At 32.9% G+C, this 19,881-nt stretch overlaps 2 protein-coding genes across 3 annotated transcripts; both read left to right on the top strand.

Annotated features, from left to right (window-relative positions):
* The first annotated feature begins 976 nt into the window (after nt 1-976).
* Nucleotides 977-13,280, top strand: LOC100816757 (6-phosphofructo-2-kinase/fructose-2,6-bisphosphatase). 2 transcript variants are annotated; one of them, XM_006602020.4, is made up of 23 exons: nt 977-1,377; nt 1,477-1,540; nt 2,949-3,244; nt 3,937-4,092; nt 4,327-4,536; nt 4,659-4,754; nt 5,259-5,357; nt 5,480-5,509; nt 7,953-8,006; nt 8,904-8,957; nt 9,039-9,116; nt 9,212-9,303; nt 9,377-9,434; nt 9,511-9,585; nt 10,322-10,369; nt 10,491-10,588; nt 11,069-11,144; nt 11,415-11,477; nt 11,582-11,673; nt 11,836-11,904; nt 11,988-12,051; nt 12,150-12,215; nt 12,357-12,776. In XM_006602020.4, the coding sequence occupies exons 1-23, from the start codon at nt 1,195-1,197 to the stop codon at nt 12,405-12,407; spliced, it is 2,172 nt and encodes a 723-aa protein (XP_006602083.1). In that variant the 5' UTR covers nt 977-1,194; the 3' UTR covers nt 12,408-12,776. The 2 variants fall into 2 exon arrangements, with proteins under 2 accessions (XP_006602083.1, XP_003552945.1); XM_003552897.5 differs by lacking the exon at nt 12,357-12,776 and adding an exon at nt 12,899-13,280 and having other exon boundaries at nt 978-1,377.
* A 4,528-nt stretch (nt 13,281-17,808) lies between these two features.
* LOC100816238 (RING-H2 finger protein ATL63) lies at nt 17,809-18,799 on the top strand. The gene has a single exon (XM_003552896.5). The coding sequence runs from the start codon at nt 17,895-17,897 to the stop codon at nt 18,699-18,701; it is 807 nt and encodes a 268-aa protein (XP_003552944.1). The 5' UTR covers nt 17,809-17,894; the 3' UTR covers nt 18,702-18,799.
* The last annotated feature ends 1,082 nt before the right edge of the window (nt 18,800-19,881 follow it).

The following is a 19,881-nucleotide window of genomic DNA, read 5'->3' as shown; positions in this document are numbered from 1 at the left end:
TTGAATTTTGTATATGAAAAAATATAATTAGGAGGATAGATCCACAAAATTAACTGAATAATTTTATTTTTTAACGAAAACTGCAGCATAAACACTCGAAAGAAACACTAAGAAAGTATTGTTTATTGTAGAAAAAAAAATAGAGAAGTCAATGACCCACAAGAAAGCTTAGTCAACAAGAGAAATAATTTTTTAACATTAAAAGTCATCAACCTTATCCTCAATGTCCCCGATATCTTTGAAACGAGCTAAATATAAATAGAGGAAAAAGAGTTATGCATTTAAAATGTTAAACAATTTTATATTCTTATTTAATCATAAATTATTATATATAATAATAAGTTTATTAACTTTATAATAATTATCCTAAAAAATATATTAATAATTATTTGGGATTAAATAATAAAATAAAACTATTTTCTTGCGATCATTAAATTTTACAAATATTCTATTAAGTATTTTTTGAATTTGAATTTGGATGTCATCTTCTTTCTTAAAATTTCATAAAACAAAAACTTATTTCTTTTAATGTTAAATATTTTTTTAAGATATGTAAAAAAAAGTAATAAAACACAAAATAATAAGTATATGAGAAAAAAATTATACAATAGCATATAATGGATGATGGGTTAAACGACTTTTATTTAATTATTTTAAAAATCATATGATTGACAAATTATAATTGAATGATATTATAAGTACATGATTTGTTAAACTCTAATTACTTATATATGGTATGTTTCAGATGATCAAGTAATCAAACTCATACCGAGAATCAGAATCAGACTTAATAGTTTTAGTTGGATACTATAAAAAAAGGAAGAATAATAATAAACAGAGAGCACAATGATGGAATTGAATTCAGTTTCAGATTCAGTAATAACACGTGTAAGATGATGCAAATAGGACATAGTCAGAGCCAAAATATTAGTAGACCACAAAAGCACGAGACAGAGAGTGAGGTATAAAGGGTCCAATCCAAGACAAAGCAACACCTTACACACACATTCACTCAACCAACCTCACACTCCCTTGTCTCTCTCGCATTCTCACTTTCCAATTTCCCAAATCCTCTTTTTCTTTATCCTTACACATAACACACCCATCCCCTTCTTCCTATCCATTTATCCACCCACATCCACACACACACAATAACAATTCACACACACGCTTCGCAGAATCTTCATCACATAGATGGGAACTGGTGCATCGAAGGACGCAGAGGAAGGGAGCAAGGAAGAGCGTGACAGGCTCGATCATGCAGGTGGCCAACTCTACGTCTCTCTCAAGATGGAGAATCGGAAGCTCACAGGGGACCTTGTTCCTCACGTTTATGGCTCTGTTCCTCTTGTTGGCTCTTGGGATCCTTCCAAAGCTGTAATTTTGATCCCTACCCTTTTCTTCATTTCGCTCATTTTCTTCTGGGTATGTCTTCTTTTTCATTGTTTCTCATTGCTTTTTCGGTTTTGGCATTAGCTTTTCATGGAGCGGGAATCGGTGTCAATGTGGGAACTTAGCTTTGTTGTCCCACCTAATCACGGTAATGCCTTTTACTTTTTGGTTTGTGTTTCCAAGTTGTTGTTTTTTTCTTCTTCCTATTCAAATGTTGCAATTTTTAATGAGCTTAATTTCTATGCACGGTCACTAACAAAAGTTTTACACTCTCAACCAATCATAAAATATATGATAGGTGTGACGACTTTCAAGGTAGTTATTGTAAGGTTTAATTGTTAAGCAATCAGAAATCATGATAGGTGTGACGACTTGCAAGAAGGCATTTATTGTAAAAACCAACAAATTTACCATTTATGTCAAATTCTAATTGAATGACATAGTAAAGTGTGTATTTTCTCTTTTTTTTATAATATCTCATTAACTTATCAAAATTGTACTCAATAAAATAATGGATAATGTCTTAAGATTATGGTTAAAAAAAGGAAGGAAAGTGTGGCTCTTAGCAATGGCTTTGTTGCCTTTACCATGAGGAGGGAGTCTGGTATTGAGGTGTCTTGGCAATTTTGTGAAATGAATGGAGTTTGGTGATGAAAAGTGTGTTGTGTGTGATTGTTAGCATGTTTGGGTTATCATTCAATTTCAAAAGTATATTTGGAACAAAAGATAGAAAGACTATCCTTATAGAAAAAAAAAGTGAAATTGAAGGGGTGTTTAGTTTTTCGAACTATGTGTGGGTTTCAGAATTTAGCTTTGTTGTTCCACCTGATCATGGTAATGCCTTTTCCTTCCTTGCTTTGACTTCCTTTGGAGTTTCAGGGTTTTTTTTCCTTCGAAAAGTTGTAATTTTTAATAATTTGTCTCTTGTTTTTTCTTATCTCATTGACTTATCTATGTGCATTGATTATGGGAGGGGAAGAGGATGAGAGGGAGGGCAGGCCACTGGAAAGTGGAAGGAGAACAGAAAGAGTTAGGGAGTAAGGGACTAAAATAAAAATTAGGTGTATTTAGAGGAATTAGAATAAAAATTGTGCAAGTGACGTGATGTAACTAGGTAACAACTAACAACAAAGAAAACTGTGGATGTATATAGTCACCTCATCAATTAACCACAACTAGGAAACAACAAAGACTAATGTGAAAATACTGAATATAACAGGGACTATTTAAAATAAATAAATTAAAAGTAGTAAAACCAAAAAGTGGGTATATTATATGGGCTAAAAATATATGTAAGCCTTTTTCTCTTGCTTTTCCTTATCTCATTGACTTAAACAAAAGTATGCTCAATGAAACAGTAGATAATGTCTTAAGATTCGCGGGGGGGGGGAGGTAAATGTGACTTTTAGCAATGGTTTTGTTGCCTTTACCATGAACAGGGAATCTAGTATTAAGGTATCTTGGCGAGTTAGGTTATGGAAATTGTGTTGTGCATGATTGTCTCAATAGTGAAATTGGAGGGGTGTTTAGTTTTTTGAAGTATGCATGGATTTCAGAAACTTTGGATTTCAAATTCCTGTTGAAGCCTAAGGACAGCAATACACCTTGTTTTGTTGAGGAGGGTCCTAGCCGCCTGCTTGTGGGGGGAGCGTTGCAAGAGGATGCCAGGCTTGCGTTGTTTAGGCTTGATAGTGGCGAGGTTCTTGAGTATCAAGTCTTTGTTAAAGCAGACAGGGTTTCTCCCTTTGACCTTGCAGCGAGTTGGAGGGCTTATCAGGATAATTTTCGTCCTTCATCTGTGAGATGGATTCCTGATGTTAGCATAAATTCAGCACCTCAGACCAGTGGTGAGGTAAGATAAAAAATAAAACCCCTCCTCTTGGCCACCTTCATTTTACTTTGTAATCCTCTGTTTCCTTGTTATCGTAGAACAAAGTGTTAATCTGGTTCTAACTCTTGAGATAGTGTGTACATGCTGGATGTCTTGTACTTAAAACCTCACCTTTTTCTAGACAATATTTTTCAACTTTTAGTGCAAAAGTATTGGTTAGTTTGATAGTCCAGTTAATTTTATGTTTTGATTGTTCTATATTTTATGTAATGTAATCAGGAAATTTCTTTAATTCCAACTAATTTTGCTTTGTTCTCTCTCTGGAGCGGTAGTTAGTTACTTTGTTTCGTAGTATTTTTCTAATCTATGAGGGATGTTATGCGAAATGTTTATTATGGACATGGCCCAGACACTTGGAGAAGGGTTTCGACATTCACTACAATCAATGGTCCACCAATCTTAGTGAAGGGTTTTTAAGAAGTTGAGGATAGGAATCTATAATAAATATCTGTAGTACAAATCTCTGTATCCAGTATCTGGTTTAGTTCAAACACAAAGTCTGACTTGAAACCAGTTCGGATTTGTAACTTGTATCTTTTAGTACCACTGGTACTCAATTAATATATAAATTATATCTTTGCTGATAAAAAAAATGTGAAATGTTTATTGCCAAGGTTTAAGTGATTTATGCTTACTTTATATTTTTGGTTCAGAATGGTTGTTCTGTAGGTTTGGAACTTGATCTTGAGCATTATGTTGTCCCAACTCCCGCAACTTCAGCAAATTCAGCACATGTATATGCCGCTAACCTGACAGAGAATCCAAGGTCACTAATTATTGGGTCTGGCAGCAGTTCATATCCCATCAAGGTTTTTCTTTCAAAATTGCATTTTAAAATTATGATTACAGCTTATTGTTGTGAGTATAATTGACTAATTAAAAACTTGAATCAGTCCTAGGATATATTGTGTGCTTATTTTCAACCTGTTCATTTTTTTCACGATGAATCTTTACTTTGTTATTTTTTTTTTTATTCTAATGTATCTGTAACTGTATGTACATAATTCATTACATCTAATAGGTTATGCTGATGTTCTAATCAGGAGATGGAGGTTATTGTACCTGATCCATCTAAGATATTTCAAAGTCCTGGAATGGTTGAATCCAAGTCAGTTGGAACATTTTCACCTCTGCAAAAGCAAGAGAGTCAGAGGGGACTTTTTGTTGATAGAGGTGTTGGATCTCCTAGACCTGTAAAATCTTCTAGTTCAAATATTTTCTCTACTGATCTCAATTTGGATAGCGATACCAAGGTTTGTATAAATGATTTCCATTTCTTGTTTGTTGTTCAAAGTTATTGCTAGTCAACTAACTTATTGTGTTGTGAGGTTGTCCACAAATAATTGTTTCTGTTCCTTTGCCTTTTTATTGATAGAATTCAATGCCAGCTGCTGCTGGAGCTGTTGCTGCTGCAGCTGTTGCTGATCAGATGCTGGGTCCCAAGGAAGATAGACATTTGGCAATTATCCTGGTATTTGGCATGATTAGTAGTTAGTTACTGATGCAAAACTTGATAATTAGTTTCGATTTTGTTTCCTATTTTGTTATGAGATAATTAGTTTCTATCTTGTTTATTTTCCTTTTCTAAGTTATTTTCCCTAGTTTTCTTTTTATTATGCATTCTATTTAGAGCCTTTGATTAGTAATTATTTTGGAGCAATCTGAAATATGAATAATATTTCTTTGATTCATATCAAAATTCTTCTAGAATTATGTGTTGAATTGTTAAATTACTCCGCTGCACTAGTTACTCATTAATTTTCATAGTTTTAGTAATTCTCTCAGTCATGTTTTTTTTTACTACTTCGATGTGAAGTTCTAGTTGTAAATTAGATAAGATTCGAAATTAAGAATATATACTGAAAGCTTGAATTTGGTATGGAAAAAATGTCATATTTCCATCTGTAGTTCATCAAAGTTAGTAAATAATTTTTTAAAAAATAAATTTAATTTTTAACTAATTTCTTTTATGTAGGTGGGTCTGCCAGCCCGAGGTAAAACTTTCACTGCAGCTAAACTTACAAGATATCTTCGATGGTTAGGTCATAATACCAAACACTTCAATGTTGGGAAGGTTGTTCACATTCTTAACATCATTCATCTGTTTAATCAAAATATACTTCGACCTAGTGCGAAACTGGAAATATGTCAAGTATGAACTATGAAGATTAACCCACTTATTTTTGGATGTCACAGTATCGTCGCCTTAAGCATGGAGCTAATCAGGTAAAGTTTATTATATGAATCTGTGAAATAATCCATGCCTTCTCATTTAAAGATTTTGTGCATAACTACATTATATATTTAATTGCACAATAGTTCTCATGATTGCTGTCTCTCTTATATATTTAGTGCTTTATTTTTTGCTTTTATTTATATCCCCCATTGGATGTAGTACTATATATTGATGTATGATACTGATTGTCATGAGAATAAATGTGGTTCATGATAGTGCGGAAGGTATAGCAGGTGAAAATAATGCCAAGGCAATGTTCTTAGAATTCTTTATCTAATGTTTTGATAAGATCCTTGGGAGAACCGCTAGAATCCCCTGCTTCCAACGTAGGGACTCAAGTCCCACACATTGCAATTGGTTCAAACAACCCACGACACTCCGCAGCCCCAATGGCATGTGGCTGTCTATGCACTAGGCCCAGGCAAACACTACAATGCCGGCAGTTCCAATGTGAGACTCAAGTCTCATACCTTGCAATTGGATCCTGGAACATTTTCACTCAACTATTTACTTTTCTAAATTCTAAAGTTCAAATGAGTAACATCTAGGGATGAACTCATCAGAATATGACACAATTGGAGTTCAGAAACTGAAAAGAAGGTAGTAAGTGGGTAATTTGCTAAAAGGTTGATGGTCAGTGATTGTGTCTTTTTAACAAGAGTAAGGACTCATACATATACACATGCACATATATACCCACTCTCAATTGTTAGATAACCCTGCACACAGGGCTTTGCTTTGACACACCCGCAACTTCTATATTTATTATCACTTTTGTTGCTTCTTCTCTGGTAGATATTGATGGTATTTATGAACCTGAGATCTAGGCAGAATTGCTACATATGAAAATGAGCACAATTTGTAAAGAAATAGTCCACTTGTTTCTATAGAAGAAATGGGAAACATGCCCAATATCATTCAATTGAATAGTTGACCCAGCTGCACCACCAAAGGAATATTGTGCAGGACTGTGACCTTTTGTGCCTAAACGGTGTGTTTGCAGCATTACTCTTTTAACAAAGTTGGTCCGAAAGGAATATTAATTTGAAATGCTAAGAGATTCATGTTGCAGATAATGCCCACAGTTGTTGATGCCCTTTGGGCTTCATACTGATTTTAGATGGGGGTGCTGGTTTTTTGTGGTTTTTCATACCCCTGGGAAATGGTTGAAAGTATGACCACGATGCCAAAGACCTGTGCTTATTTGACATGTAGACAGAACAAAATGGAAGTAACAATCTGTTCTTATGTTCTTCTCAGACTTGTGCTGTTTTTTTTTTTTTTTTTATAAATGAACGAAATTGACCATGATCGTATAATGAATATGAACGAAATTGATCATGATCGTATAATGAATATGAATGCATAATAATAATCGAAATCAAAAGAATGTAATAAATAATGATCAGGTTCTAAATCATATAAAAGTTGGCTCTGATACCAAATGTTGGGAAAACTATGCCAATAATATATATTTTATAAAAATTTAGAACGCCGATAAAATACTTGTTGAAGTCATCATCAAAAAGATGAGAATGGTCTATGCATACTACAACCTGTAGAAACCCAAAAGCCAAGCCTTCGCTTGCGTGATCACACTCTCCTTATACTAGAGTTTCAATGGGACAAACCCTATAGAGCAATTGATAACGTGATGGCAAAAGGGACCTAGCCTTGCTATTTATTAACCCTGGGCACCTCCCATTATGGGCCCAATGGTTAGGCTCACATTGTTTTCCCATACTAATCAGAATTAGGTGTCCAAAGCCCATAAACAATTAATCACATTATTAGTGGGCTTAAGTATCATCAAATGGATCATAATATTAGTCCGTTTTTTGGCAAAATAAAATATTACAATTAATTGTAGCCCACAAGAATATATGGAAAATTTTTAGCATGACTGCCCTTTCATTGGTAGTAGAAAATAGACATTGGCATGAATTAGTAAGCAGGTATTCATGAGGACTTACTTCTCACTGAGTCTGAGTCACTTGACCTAAAAGCTTAGTTATTAAGCTATGGGAGACAAACAAAAGGTTTTATAACTCCAACACACCCTTTCAAATGTAACCCCAGTGGGCTTCAAAATGTGGACCTAGTGTTACAGGTTCCTTGTGCTGAACTTAAATATTTACATAAGATGGAAGGTGAAAGTATTGAACTCTAAAGTCTAAACAGTTAAAGAAGCTGTGATATTGGGGCAAGACCCTTAGAATGAATTTTATAACTCTATCATTGTCAATGATCAAATATAATGTCTTGTAAGGGTCATAAAAGTTTCAATATTGTGACATCATGAGATCATCATGAGGCAGTGACAGCTGATTCCCTTTCTAAATGTTTTATTCTTGAAATAAAGATGTTGCACACTTGCACTAGCCGGCCATGTTTCCTTGGGTAATCTTAATCATGTAATATTCTTCTTTGCAGTCTGCTGATTTCTTTCGAGCTGACAATCCGGAAGGCATGGAGGCACGGAATGAGGTAGTTTTGATTCTCTTTTTTTTTAATTATTAATTTGAGCAGTTTAATTGTGAGTCTGAAACAACTGGCGCAGTAAAATCTATAGCTTACATGCTAGGCCATAAGTTGTTTATTATTATTTAGAATTTTGTGATGTTGTATCTTATTCCATGGGACTATATTTTTTCTTAAATCTAGTTTATTTAACAAATTATTTTGTCATTGTGCCTTTCAAGGAAACCATACTAACTGTTTCTTGTTATGAATCATACATGTCATGGTTTCTTTAAAAAAACCTACTCCCTCTAATCCTTAATATAAGACACTTATAACTGAATTACACAGACCAATAAAAGTAGGTTAATTAATTGGTTTTTTAAAAAATATTACTAACGCGGCAATTTTAACCTTGTTAATAATCATTAACGTTTTATAGGTGATGTGAAAACATTAAAGTCTAAGTGCATTGTGCACCATTATTGACAAGGGTTGATGTCCTTTTTCCTATGTACAAGGGTTGATCTGCTGATGTCATAATGCAAAATGAATCAGATAATGTCAATTATAGGATGGAACACTATCTTGACCCCATAAAAGTAGGGTGGAAATCCAAACCAAAAATTCCTATTGGCAAGCGTTGCCTTGTAAAAACAGGGTTACTCTTCAAAATATGCTACTACTGTTGTCTGGTTTATTTTGAATGAGTCTGTTAATATGAAGTAACACCACCCAGCTAATCTAGAATAAACGAAACAAAAGAAAAATTCATATTGGAAGGCATCAACATGTTTAGACTGTGTTAGACTTTAATGTAATGCTACTTCTAATTTTTGATTTATAATAGATGGTTTTCGTAAAGTTGACACCACGTTGACCCTTTCTCTGTGTACATAGTTTTAATGTATCACGTGCCATTAGGTAGCAGCACTGGCATTTGAAGATATGATCTCTTGGATGCAAGAAGGTGGCCAGGTAAATCATTCTTGTTGAATACTTTTGTTACTTTAATATGTTCTTTCATGTTATTTTGCATAAGTTTTAATTTCGATTTAGGTTGGGATATTTGATGCCACAAACAGTAGCAAGGAACGAAGAAACATGCTGATGAAATTGGCTGAAGGAAGATGCAAGGTAGTCAAAGATGGCACTGAAATAAGTATAAGATATGAGAATGATAAATTTAATTTTGAACTCTTCTGATCCATCTATTTGTTCTTTTGCTGTAGATAATCTTCCTGGAAACAATATGCAATGATAGAAATATAATTGAAAGGAATATTCGCCTTAAAATTCAGCAAAGTCCTGATTATGCAGAAGAGTAATGTTTCATTTAAAACCAATGCTATATTGTTGGCTATGTGGATACATATGCAATTAACTTTATTTTGCAGGCCAGATTTTGAGGCTGGATTGCAAGACTTTAAAAATCGTCTAGAAAATTATGAGAAGGCAAGTATATACCGTGTACTTTTTATGATTGTGCTAGCTACCTTTTTCCTTAAATAATGTTGATTCTATGCACCAGGTTTATGAGACAGTTAATGAAGGATCTTACATAAAAATGATTGATATGGTCAGTGGGCATGGTGGACAAATACAAGTAAGCTCAATGTTTTATTTCATTGTTTCATTGAACATAATCCTTTTACGTAGTTCATTATCTTGTTGGCTAGTGCAAGAGATTGCATTTGAAAGTTTATTGTCAATATAGTAGCTGTAATTTGATAGTTGAAAGGCAATGGAATGAAGTAATATCAAACAAGAAATCTCTGATGAGATTAGCATAAGATGTGTTGGACATAATTGGTTCGGGAACCAGCTCTGTTAAGTTAGGACATAACTAGATGTAAATTGTAGTTGCAGCAATGTCTTAATGATGGTATCTTGGAAATTGAAATGGTTTAGTTTCACGTATAACTCTAAATAATTATAGTACTCTTGATTTCCCTTTATCTTTTTTATTCCATGGTTGACTGAAAGCACAAAATTCAAGATGTGTTTGTGGTGAGAAGAAATAGTATTGGAAAGGAATGTTGCCATCATATGAAAGTGTTATGGTGTACATGTCATGCCAGCATGAGAACTAGCATAGTGGAGACAGACAAGCTAGGAAGAGTCATAGTGTTATAAACTTATGATCATTGACAGAGTGGTTAAGCATGGACTCCAGAACTTTTTGCTTGCCTTAGAATTCATTGGCTCTTCTTATTTTTGTGAACACTAGCCGAGATTGAATGTAGAGTACATGTGTGTGTCCTTGAATTTTGCCCTACTCATTTATTTTCAAGTGTGACTTTGATTTGTTAATTGCTAATAACTTCTGTCTTTTGGTCTAGGTGAATAATATCAGTGGTTACCTTCCTGGCCGAATTGTCTTTTTCTTGGTAAGTATTTTTGAAGGATGTAGTTAAATACCAAAACCCATGGATGCTGGAACTAAGCTAATTAACTAGTTTTTCTATATTGACCCATACATTTCTATGAACCTAAATTTATGTTCTGCAGGTAAATACACATCTTACCCCACGCCCAATTTTACTTACTCGACATGGGGAAAGTCAGGATAATGTGAGAGGCAGAATTGGAGGGGATACTGCAATAAGGTATATTCTTATATTTGGTCTCTTCAGTTGCTATTCAATGTAAGGTTAAAATTTAGGATGATATAGGATGTAGAAAAGGAAGAGATATGAATGTAAATGAACAATCTGGTCAATGTTTTGATTTATTAACAAATAATTACTCAGGAAAGTGGGGTTTAATTGTTGGAATCTTTAAGTATCCTGTCTTCTTTTTTTCTTCAATCTCCCCCTCCCCCTTTCAATTTTAGAAATAAGGCTTGTTGTCATCTTCATCTACTTCTAGTATTATGGCAGAATTGATTTTTGAGGGAAGACAAAAAGTAGTTAGATAATAAATCCAAGGACTTTGTTGCAAGGTTGAAACGGTGTAATAGTTCTAACTCCTCTATCCTTAAATTGTTGCTTCATTGCTCTCTTTTCTAATGTGATATCTGGCATTTTTAGAATCATTTTCAATATTTGGCTGAATACCTAGAACACTATGCAATTTGTTTATAACAGTGAGGCAGGAGAACTTTATTCAAAGAAGCTTGCCAAGTTTGTTGGAAAGCGTCTCAAATCAGAACGGGCTGCTTCTGTAAGCTTTATCAATTGTACAGATTCAATATCTTCCTTTTTCCTTGAAGTTCAATGCTCAAACTAAGTTGATGCTTGAAAATTATTATCCTTTTATGCCTATGGCATAGGCATTGTCTGCTAAATCTGCATATAACATTTATGGTGAACTGTGATCCAGTGTCAAATGATTATATATCATTTATAGTGAATCTGCTAAACAGCATGTATAAATATATAAGCAAATATTAAAGTGAAGGATGATTTGTGATATTTGTAACTTCTTGTCTAGATATGGACTAGTACACTACAACGAACAATTCTGACAGCCAGTCCAATTGTTGGATTTCCCAAGGTTAGTGTCATACTTGAATTTAAAGTTGTGTGCAGTCATGTTATTTATTTCACAAGAAATAGGTTGACAAATTTACACGTTGACTTACTATCTATATATGTCAGATACAATGGCGTGCACTTGATGAGATAAACGCAGGGGTGTGTGATGGTATGACATATGCAGAAATCAAGAAAAACATGCCAGAGGAGTATGAGTATGTTGCAAACTTGTAATTTCTCTCTTATTTGCAAGTTGTATGCAACTAATATGTCTGATAATAAAGAAGCACAATGTGAAACTTCTTTTGGTTTTGGGGTAAGAAGATGCTGTTTAAATTCCGTAATTATTATTTCCCTCCCCTCTTATTTTGTTACAGATCGCGCAAGAAGGATAAGCTTAGGTATCGTTATCCTCGGGGTGAGTCATACTTGGATGTCATTCAAAGGTATATTTTATCTTATAAACATTATTTAGCTCCTTTCCTCAACTTGTTTGATATAAATAACTCAAGTTTTAGTAATAATACAGGTTAGAACCTGTAATTATAGAGCTTGAGCGACAACGAGCACCTGTTGTTGTGATATCTCACCAGGTTGTACGCAAGTCGTTAAGCTAAATTCATGCTTGTAAAGAATTTATATGGTTGACTGTTCTAATTCGTGAGGTTTTTCGATTTGTTTCGCATTGCAGGCAGTTTTGAGGGCACTATATGCTTATTTTGCTGACAGGCCTTTGAACGAAATTCCGCATATAGAGGTAATTTGTGAATTATTTAGCTGAACTTCTTGTTCTTACTAGATGGGTGCATATTAAACATGGAGTTGATGCTTTGGCCTAATTGACTTGGTTGCAAATATTTAAAGAACACTTAGTAAAGCCTAACTTCATTCCTGATAGGAAAATAATGCATGGACACTTGTGTGCTACTACACACCTGGAGAGAGATAGAGACAGAAGAAAGAAGAGTGTAGATATGACAAGAGATAGAGAAAAATGAAGAGTGTCAGTTAGGTTTATACATAATGAGTGTCAATTAGGTGTATACATTGTGTAGGTGTTTATGTATCATTACTCTTCATGATATTGTATGTGTTGATCATTTTAGTCCTGGACTTTGAAAAATGTTATTCATTTTAGTTTGTAAATAGTATTTTCCAGTTAGGAACTAAAGCAAAATTTTAGTAAAGTTGAGGTCAGGGACTAAAGTGACTAGTGCATACAATTCCAAGGACAAAATTGAGGATTTACTGAAGCACAAACTACAGTTGTTTCTAGTTACACTAATTAATGGAATGGAGATTGCATTTCTTTGCCGTACTTATATTTTTTTTGTTAACAAACTTTTGTGGGGTTCATCGTGTCAGTTGGAGAAATCATGACTTTTGATGAATGATGATGAATATGCTGAGGATATCTAACGTGAGATTTGTCATTTCCAGGTTCCTCTTCATACGATTATTGAGATACAGATGGGAGTCACGGGTGTCCAAGAGAAAAGATATAAACTAATGGACTGAAATGAATTGAAGAAAAGTTCTCTTTCTAATACCATACTGATACTATGGCCTACAAACCAATTATCCATTCTTCTGATTTTAATTTATTGGCAAAATGTAATATTCCCGTAAATGGACTACATTGTTTAAAATTACCATAATGAAGGGAAGCTACGCTCTTCAAATTCAATATTATTTCATTTCAAGTGTAAATGAGGTATCTTACATAAATATTATATTTCATCAATAGCTAATACACATTCCTAGGCTAAATATTACCTGTTTAAGCTCTTGATTGGAATTGAAAAAAGAATGCTTACCATTATGGAAGTGTTACGTATACTTTTTTTTGTACTCATTACTGAGAGGAGGAAAATTCCTGTTAGGCTTATGGAATACCAGGAAGATGCAACCTCTTTCCCGTGATAAGAATTTATATTCTGGTTTTAATATTCTAGTCCTTTGATAAAGTAGTTCGTAATATATCATAGCATTCACTCCTTATTTGATATGAATTTGTCTCCACTAAACTAAGTAAATATGCAAAAGTGAAAAAGGTGATTTTATAGTTAATTGTAAGTACTTTGTAATCTTTCATGGTGGATAAATATTTTTTACGGATTTAATCGCTTTACAGGGATTAAATATAGTATGAATTACTTTATTTTTTTCATAAACGATCAAATCATATTTTTCATTATATTTTTGTAGAGATTAGCATATGTTGTATTTGATAAAAAAAAAAAAGAGAATATGTTTTATTTTTATATTTTAATATAAATAAATTTGTATGGACGACTTTTTTTTCTTTTTCTTATTTTTATCATTATCAAGTACCCGGTTTAAATCTTTATTAACAATTTTCAAACTTCATTATAAACGTGTGAATGTGTGATCTTTGTTGTCCAAATTTTGCTAGAATTTAATATTTTAGTTTTTATTGGGATTAAATCTTTTTGTCACTTCTTTATTTTTTGCATTCAAAGTCTAATACAAATTTAATCAATTAAATTGTTCTAAACTCTCATTCACTTAAGCATGTATCACTCAAAATTAAAATCCCATTTTTTTCATTTGAAAATATAACCTCATTTTCTACAAAAAAAAAAAATTAATATCATGTACTATTATGATTGTGATGATTTGTTCAAATAACCCGTATTGGAGAATGTTTTCACATCTTGGGTCACACAGTTGGCACTCTCCAGCACATAGACAACATAGTCTCTGCAAGGGGATGTCCTGCATGACTCATGGGGAATTATACACAATACATACCTATTGTTATTATGTTACAGTCAATATTAACCAAAGACTTTAAAGTTAGTTATTCATATTCCATATGTGTCATACTCATGCCCCATGCATGTCTGTAACAGGCTCCACTGGACAGATTGCAAGAGTAGAGTCTATAGCCATCTACCTACATCTTCACTTGTTTGAAGGAAGCAATGAATTTGTTGAACTGATTCCCATTTCCACTGTCAGAAGACAACCTCAACTCAACCCCAACCCACCCTTGTGACCCACATAGAAGAACTCCTGCCTTCCCATTCCCATGGTTATGTTTTTAACTAACTATATAAATCTTAACCTCTCAAAAGATTTGTTTTTTCATTAAAGTGACAATTTAATCATATATATATATATATATATATATATATATATATATATATATATATATATATATATATATATATATATATGATTAGTTTAAGTGAAAATGAGTTCAAATTCTCTAAGCAATTAAGATATTTAAATCTTGTAAATAAAAAATATGATTAGTCATTATAGGTAAAATCGTTGAATATTTCTCACTTATAACATAGTGACAGAAATTATGTTAAATTTGTTAATTAGTAATAATTATTTAAAAATTACAAAATTTTAAAATATGGTTTACTACTACAAATTTGATCACATTGTCAAAGTTTTGGGGTGTAGAGACCGCAATGCAAACACATTTATGGTCACATAGTTATTGGTAATTTTCTGCAATATCAAATTAATAATGTAACGAAATTGTAACTTTAAACTGCAATTTAAAACTTATATATTAAACGTGATTCTTGATTGATTAATAAGATAAAAACCTTCCTGTTAAATATATATATCTATTAAACTCTTAAATTATAACATACAAATTTCCTTTAAAAATTAATCACTCAAATTTAAAATTGCAACCCAAGCTGTTCATTTACAATTGTGGGGGATCATTAACAGTTCATATTCTCATAATTTACTATCTATGTGCATATTTAATCCTCAATGAAAAGACAAAAATTATTTGCTTTATCATTTAAATTGATCACTTTAGAGGAGTCATGCATATTACAGCCACCCAGGATCATCATCAGCCTTATAATGTGGATAAGCAGCAGCTCAGATATGCCATGAGAACTGATCGCACTTTTTTGCAGGGCATATGTATTTAACGACAAATCACAATAAATACCATCAACACTTCAATGTAAATTCCCCATCACACCCCCAACATATATATACAGCTCATTTAAATTAATATACTCGCTACATTTTTCATAAAATTTTAAGTTGTTAATTTTTTGTTCTTTAAGTAATTGATTAAACCAGTCAGAGTGATCAAAATCAAATAACTACAAAAAATGAAGTTAAAAAGAAAAAGGTGCAATAATTTTCAACTGCATAGGTTCACTTTTTACATGATACAATAATTACATGGTGGCAATTTGGGGTACGTCAGAGTTCACGAGCCTATACCAATATACCATACACACATCGCCGGAAGCATGCAGCAAAAAATGGTGGAATCTATGCAAAGAAAATAGATATCTACTGTTACTATTGGCATTTAGCTTTGGTTGTAGGGTGGTGAAGGTATGCCAAAATAAAGTGAGTAGAAAAAAAGCTCTGACCTGTCTGGTTCCATTCACATGGGACCCCTGAACATCCATTGCCCCTTTTAAAACCAATAATGGGGACCCCATCCCCATCCCCAACCCCACTTCTACTTCTTCTTCTACCCCAACAAAATATCCTCTCCTATGTTGACAAAGTTTAACTAAATAATAATATTTTCTTTTTCTTTTTCATTCAGATATTAAGTTAATCTTATAACTCTGAGTATATATTATGTGTAAAAACTTTACACAATTAATCAATAAAAATGGCATTTGGTATGAGTATGACCTTTAATCAATTAAATAATAAGTATAAAATTACATAATATATTTTCTCAAAATTTTATACTATTAAATAACTAAAATTTATTATCAGTATATTTATTAAAGTAATTATTATAAAATTAATAAATTGATTGTACATATATAGTAATAATTTATGGTTAGATAATAATATAAAAATCACTTACCCTCTCTCTCATCACATGTACTATTTATTCATGATAATAACCAAGCAAAAAATGGTTCAAGCAAGCTTCTCTTTCTTGGCTTACTTTGCGGTTGGTGCAATTTTTTGCAAAATTATAAAGAATCTTGACTCGGAATGATAGGCCTTGCCTAGGGATCCCCTAAATTCACCACATCAGAAAAATTATTGACTTACTTGCGTACGGTCCATTGTTTTACACAACCTCTTAAATTATTATTTAACATATGCAAAATTTTATTAAACACAGACAATATTTTATCATGACTCGATAACTTATTTATTATAAGGATAATTAATTGAGGGACTATAATAATGATACATTAAATATTATTCCACCGAAACCATAGTCTACAAAATTCTCTATATAAAATAAAATAAGCTTACACTGCTCCACATAAATATAATAAAACTCAACTACCCTCTTTCTGCTGCCGTCGCCTTCACGAGTCCTTCATTTCTGCACCTTTTTTCTCATCACATCACCCTTCCCATGCATAAGTCCCCATTTGCCTCCTTGGATACAGGGATTCTCCTTTGACTTCAACCACACCCTTCACTCACTCCCCTACCACCCCTTTGGCCTTGCACTAATAGAATACAAAATAATGCATGAGAAACATAAATTTGTTGCTAACTACCACACGCAAATGTATCATATGCAAGAGGCAACACCCCCCTAATTTATTCTTCCCTCTTATAAAACTAACTTTACTCCCACTTAATCACTTTCACATAACACAATAAGAGCAATCACACACCAACGGTCCATTCTAGTCCATTGATCAAAACGTGACACACCAAAGATCAATTTTTTTAAAAAACAAAGTATGGAAAAAATTTATGTTTTAATGCTTATACTTTTAGTCAAAATGCAATCAAGATCCCTATACTTTCATGTAGTTAAACTTGGTTCTCAAACTTTAAAAAACACACACATATATATATAGTTTGTATTCTTTAAGAATTCATCAATTTTTTAAAATTAGGAAGAACTAAATTCATAAATTTTTAAAAATTTAATGATCAAATTAATTAATATAAAAATACATCAACTTTGAACACGTCTGACCAAAAATATAAGAATTAAAAATATTTTTTCAAAAATCATTTATATTTAGCTCTGCTAGTGTTTTAAACAGAAATATCTTCAAAATATTTAGTATTTAAAAAATTGTCTTCAAAATATTTAGTATATGATAGTTTCTTAAATAGAATTATTTTCAAAATATTTAGTAAATCTTTGTTTAATTTACACAAATCATGTGATCCAAATCAAGTTAAAAATAATTTGCTAAAGAAAATTTTGACGTTGAACGTCCGTTAAACTAAATACAGTTTTAATTGTCAATGATATGATATATTCTAAATTTTATCATATTTATATTTTTTTCTCCATCTCTTTAGATATTAAATATTACATTTTTCATATAAAAAAGAAAAAAGATATCTTCTCATAAAGAAAACAACTCCACCAAGATTGTGAACCACCACCCTCCTAATAAAACCCATCAAGTCCAAACCTTTGAGCCAAAACCAAACACCCTTTTGGCCACACTCTTCAGTCTGCACAATGTCAATCCAACCTGACTCACCCAACAACAACACGTTGACCCAAATGTTTCAGAACATATTCTCAGACAACAGTAACATCATGCTTGCAGCCATCATTTCTCTCCTCCTAGTAATCCTCTTTGTCCTCCTTCTCCACCTCTATGCCAAGTTGTTCCTCGCTCAGGCACAGCCTCAGGCCCACGCCCGCCGCCGCCGGAGGAGGAGGCGGCGAAACACGGTGACAGTCTCCGACGTCCTCGGCCCGGCAAGGTTCCACCACTTCCACAGCTTCAACATAGAAGACAGTTCACCCCTCACAACAAAAGGCTTAGATTCTTCAACCATTAGAACAATTCCACTCTTCATCTATGAACCCAACAACAACAAGGTCCAAGAAGAAGAAGAAGAACTTGAATGTGTAATTTGCTTGAGTGCCTTTGTGAGTGGTGAAGTGGGGAGGTGCTTGCCAAAGTGTGGCCATGGCTTCCATGTGGAGTGCATTGACATGTGGTTGAGTTCACACTCCAATTGTCCTATTTGTAGAGCCTCAATTGTAGCAAGTGTTGAGGAGAATGTTTCTAGGGTGGTGGTTTCATCAAGTGATCATCATCGTGATGAATTATATTACGGTGGAGATCATGATTTGGTTGAGATTGTGATTGAAAGTGGTGGTGCTCCAAGTTCTGAGATTATTAGAGAGGGTGATGGTAATGGAGGAGCAAGAACAAGTGTTTCTGTTGGGTCAGAAACTTCTTCTTCTGAGTTTTTTGGGTGCTCTTTGGAGAGAATGCTTGGCAAGGTTTTCCCATCAAGTAATGTAAATTAATGAATGAAATCACATGCTTGAGATGTATATGATCGAAGTGTGTCTATTTTCTCTACACAATTAACCATAAAATGAGCAGCATCAACTATAGTTCTGTATATACAGGTTTTCTCTGTTTGATCCTTCCTTGAAATTAGTCTTGGCCTTGGAACTGTTAAAAAGATTACTTTTTCATTTTGTTGCCTTGGAATCTTTTAAGCCCCCAGTTCACACTTTTTTTTTATTTGGGTTAGTGCTGCTTATTTCAACAATTTTTCAGCAATGACCAATTTTTTCCTACAATTTATTTATAGTTTATTTAGATTTGTTTTATGATATAAATACTTAGATAATTGATTGTGATATATATATATATATATATATATATATATATATATATATATATATATATATATATTATTTGATCTTATCTTTTCTTCAATCATAGAGATGCCTTGTATAATGAACACTTAATTTGATAATTAGCTGATTACTAGTAAGTTGTTTAGAGCTCTTCTTTATTTTATTTTTGTAGGGGTTATTTGAGTGGGGTGGTGGCTGGTGCTACCTGCTTACATCATAGGTCAGTTAGTTTTCACTGTTTAAGAAATCTTTTGGCTTAGGCCAAATCTGTGACAAATTTATGAGCATCAGTTTATGCTCGTTTGTATTTAAGAGCAATGCAGCTAGGAAGAGAAGCAACCACACTCTATTGCTTCTTTTGACATTGTAGAGTAGGAAAGTAACAAGTGTTAACACTAGGGGTAGCTGCTTAAACCAAAGGAAAAAGACAAAAGACAGCACTTATTAAGTACTTAACAGTGCTGAATAGGTCAGTCATACTTCATGATGTATATACCTTTTAACAGCAATTGATTGTCCAGAAGACTTGAGTTCTGTTGTTTTCTGTCATGATCAAATAGTCCAAAAAAATGTGTGGCTCGGTTGCAGGAAACGAATAGAGTGGGTCCATTCAGTCCTATAATTTTATTCAACTGTTTAAACCACTTAGATCACTTATATTTTTTACATCTTTATACTCTTAGTCATAGTGTTTTAAAACATTATCAAGTGTCTTCGATATTGTTGATCAATTATCATATAACCTGGTCATTATGTTTTAACCAAAGAGATTGATGATGAATTGAATAAAATATAGTTGTGAATTGTGACAAATATTAATGAAATGTACTACAAACGT

Source organism: Glycine max, chromosome 18 (assembly GCF_000004515.6).
Source record: "Glycine max cultivar Williams 82 chromosome 18, Glycine_max_v4.0, whole genome shotgun sequence".
In the NCBI taxonomy this organism is placed as follows: domain Eukaryota; kingdom Viridiplantae; phylum Streptophyta; class Magnoliopsida; order Fabales; family Fabaceae; genus Glycine; species Glycine max.
The sequence above is the reverse complement of the archived record's forward strand: the minus strand, read 5'-3'. Positions and strand labels throughout refer to the sequence as shown.

Bases quoted from the DNA above. Each gene is read 5' to 3' on its own strand.
- LOC100816757 (XM_003552897.5), top strand. From the start codon at position 1,195: ATGGGAACTGGTGCATCGAAGGACGCAGAGGAAGGGAGCAAGGAAGAG. The intron at 3,245-3,936 runs GTAAGATAAAAA...TTTTTGGTTCAG, and splicing joins CACCTCAGACCAGTGGTGAG to AATGGTTGTTCTGTAGGTTT. The intron at 11,674-11,835 runs GTATGTTGCAAA...ATTTTGTTACAG, and splicing joins AACATGCCAGAGGAGTATGA to ATCGCGCAAGAAGGATAAGC.
- LOC100816238 (XM_003552896.5), top strand. From the start codon at position 17,895: ATGTCAATCCAACCTGACTCACCCAACAACAACACGTTGACCCAAATG.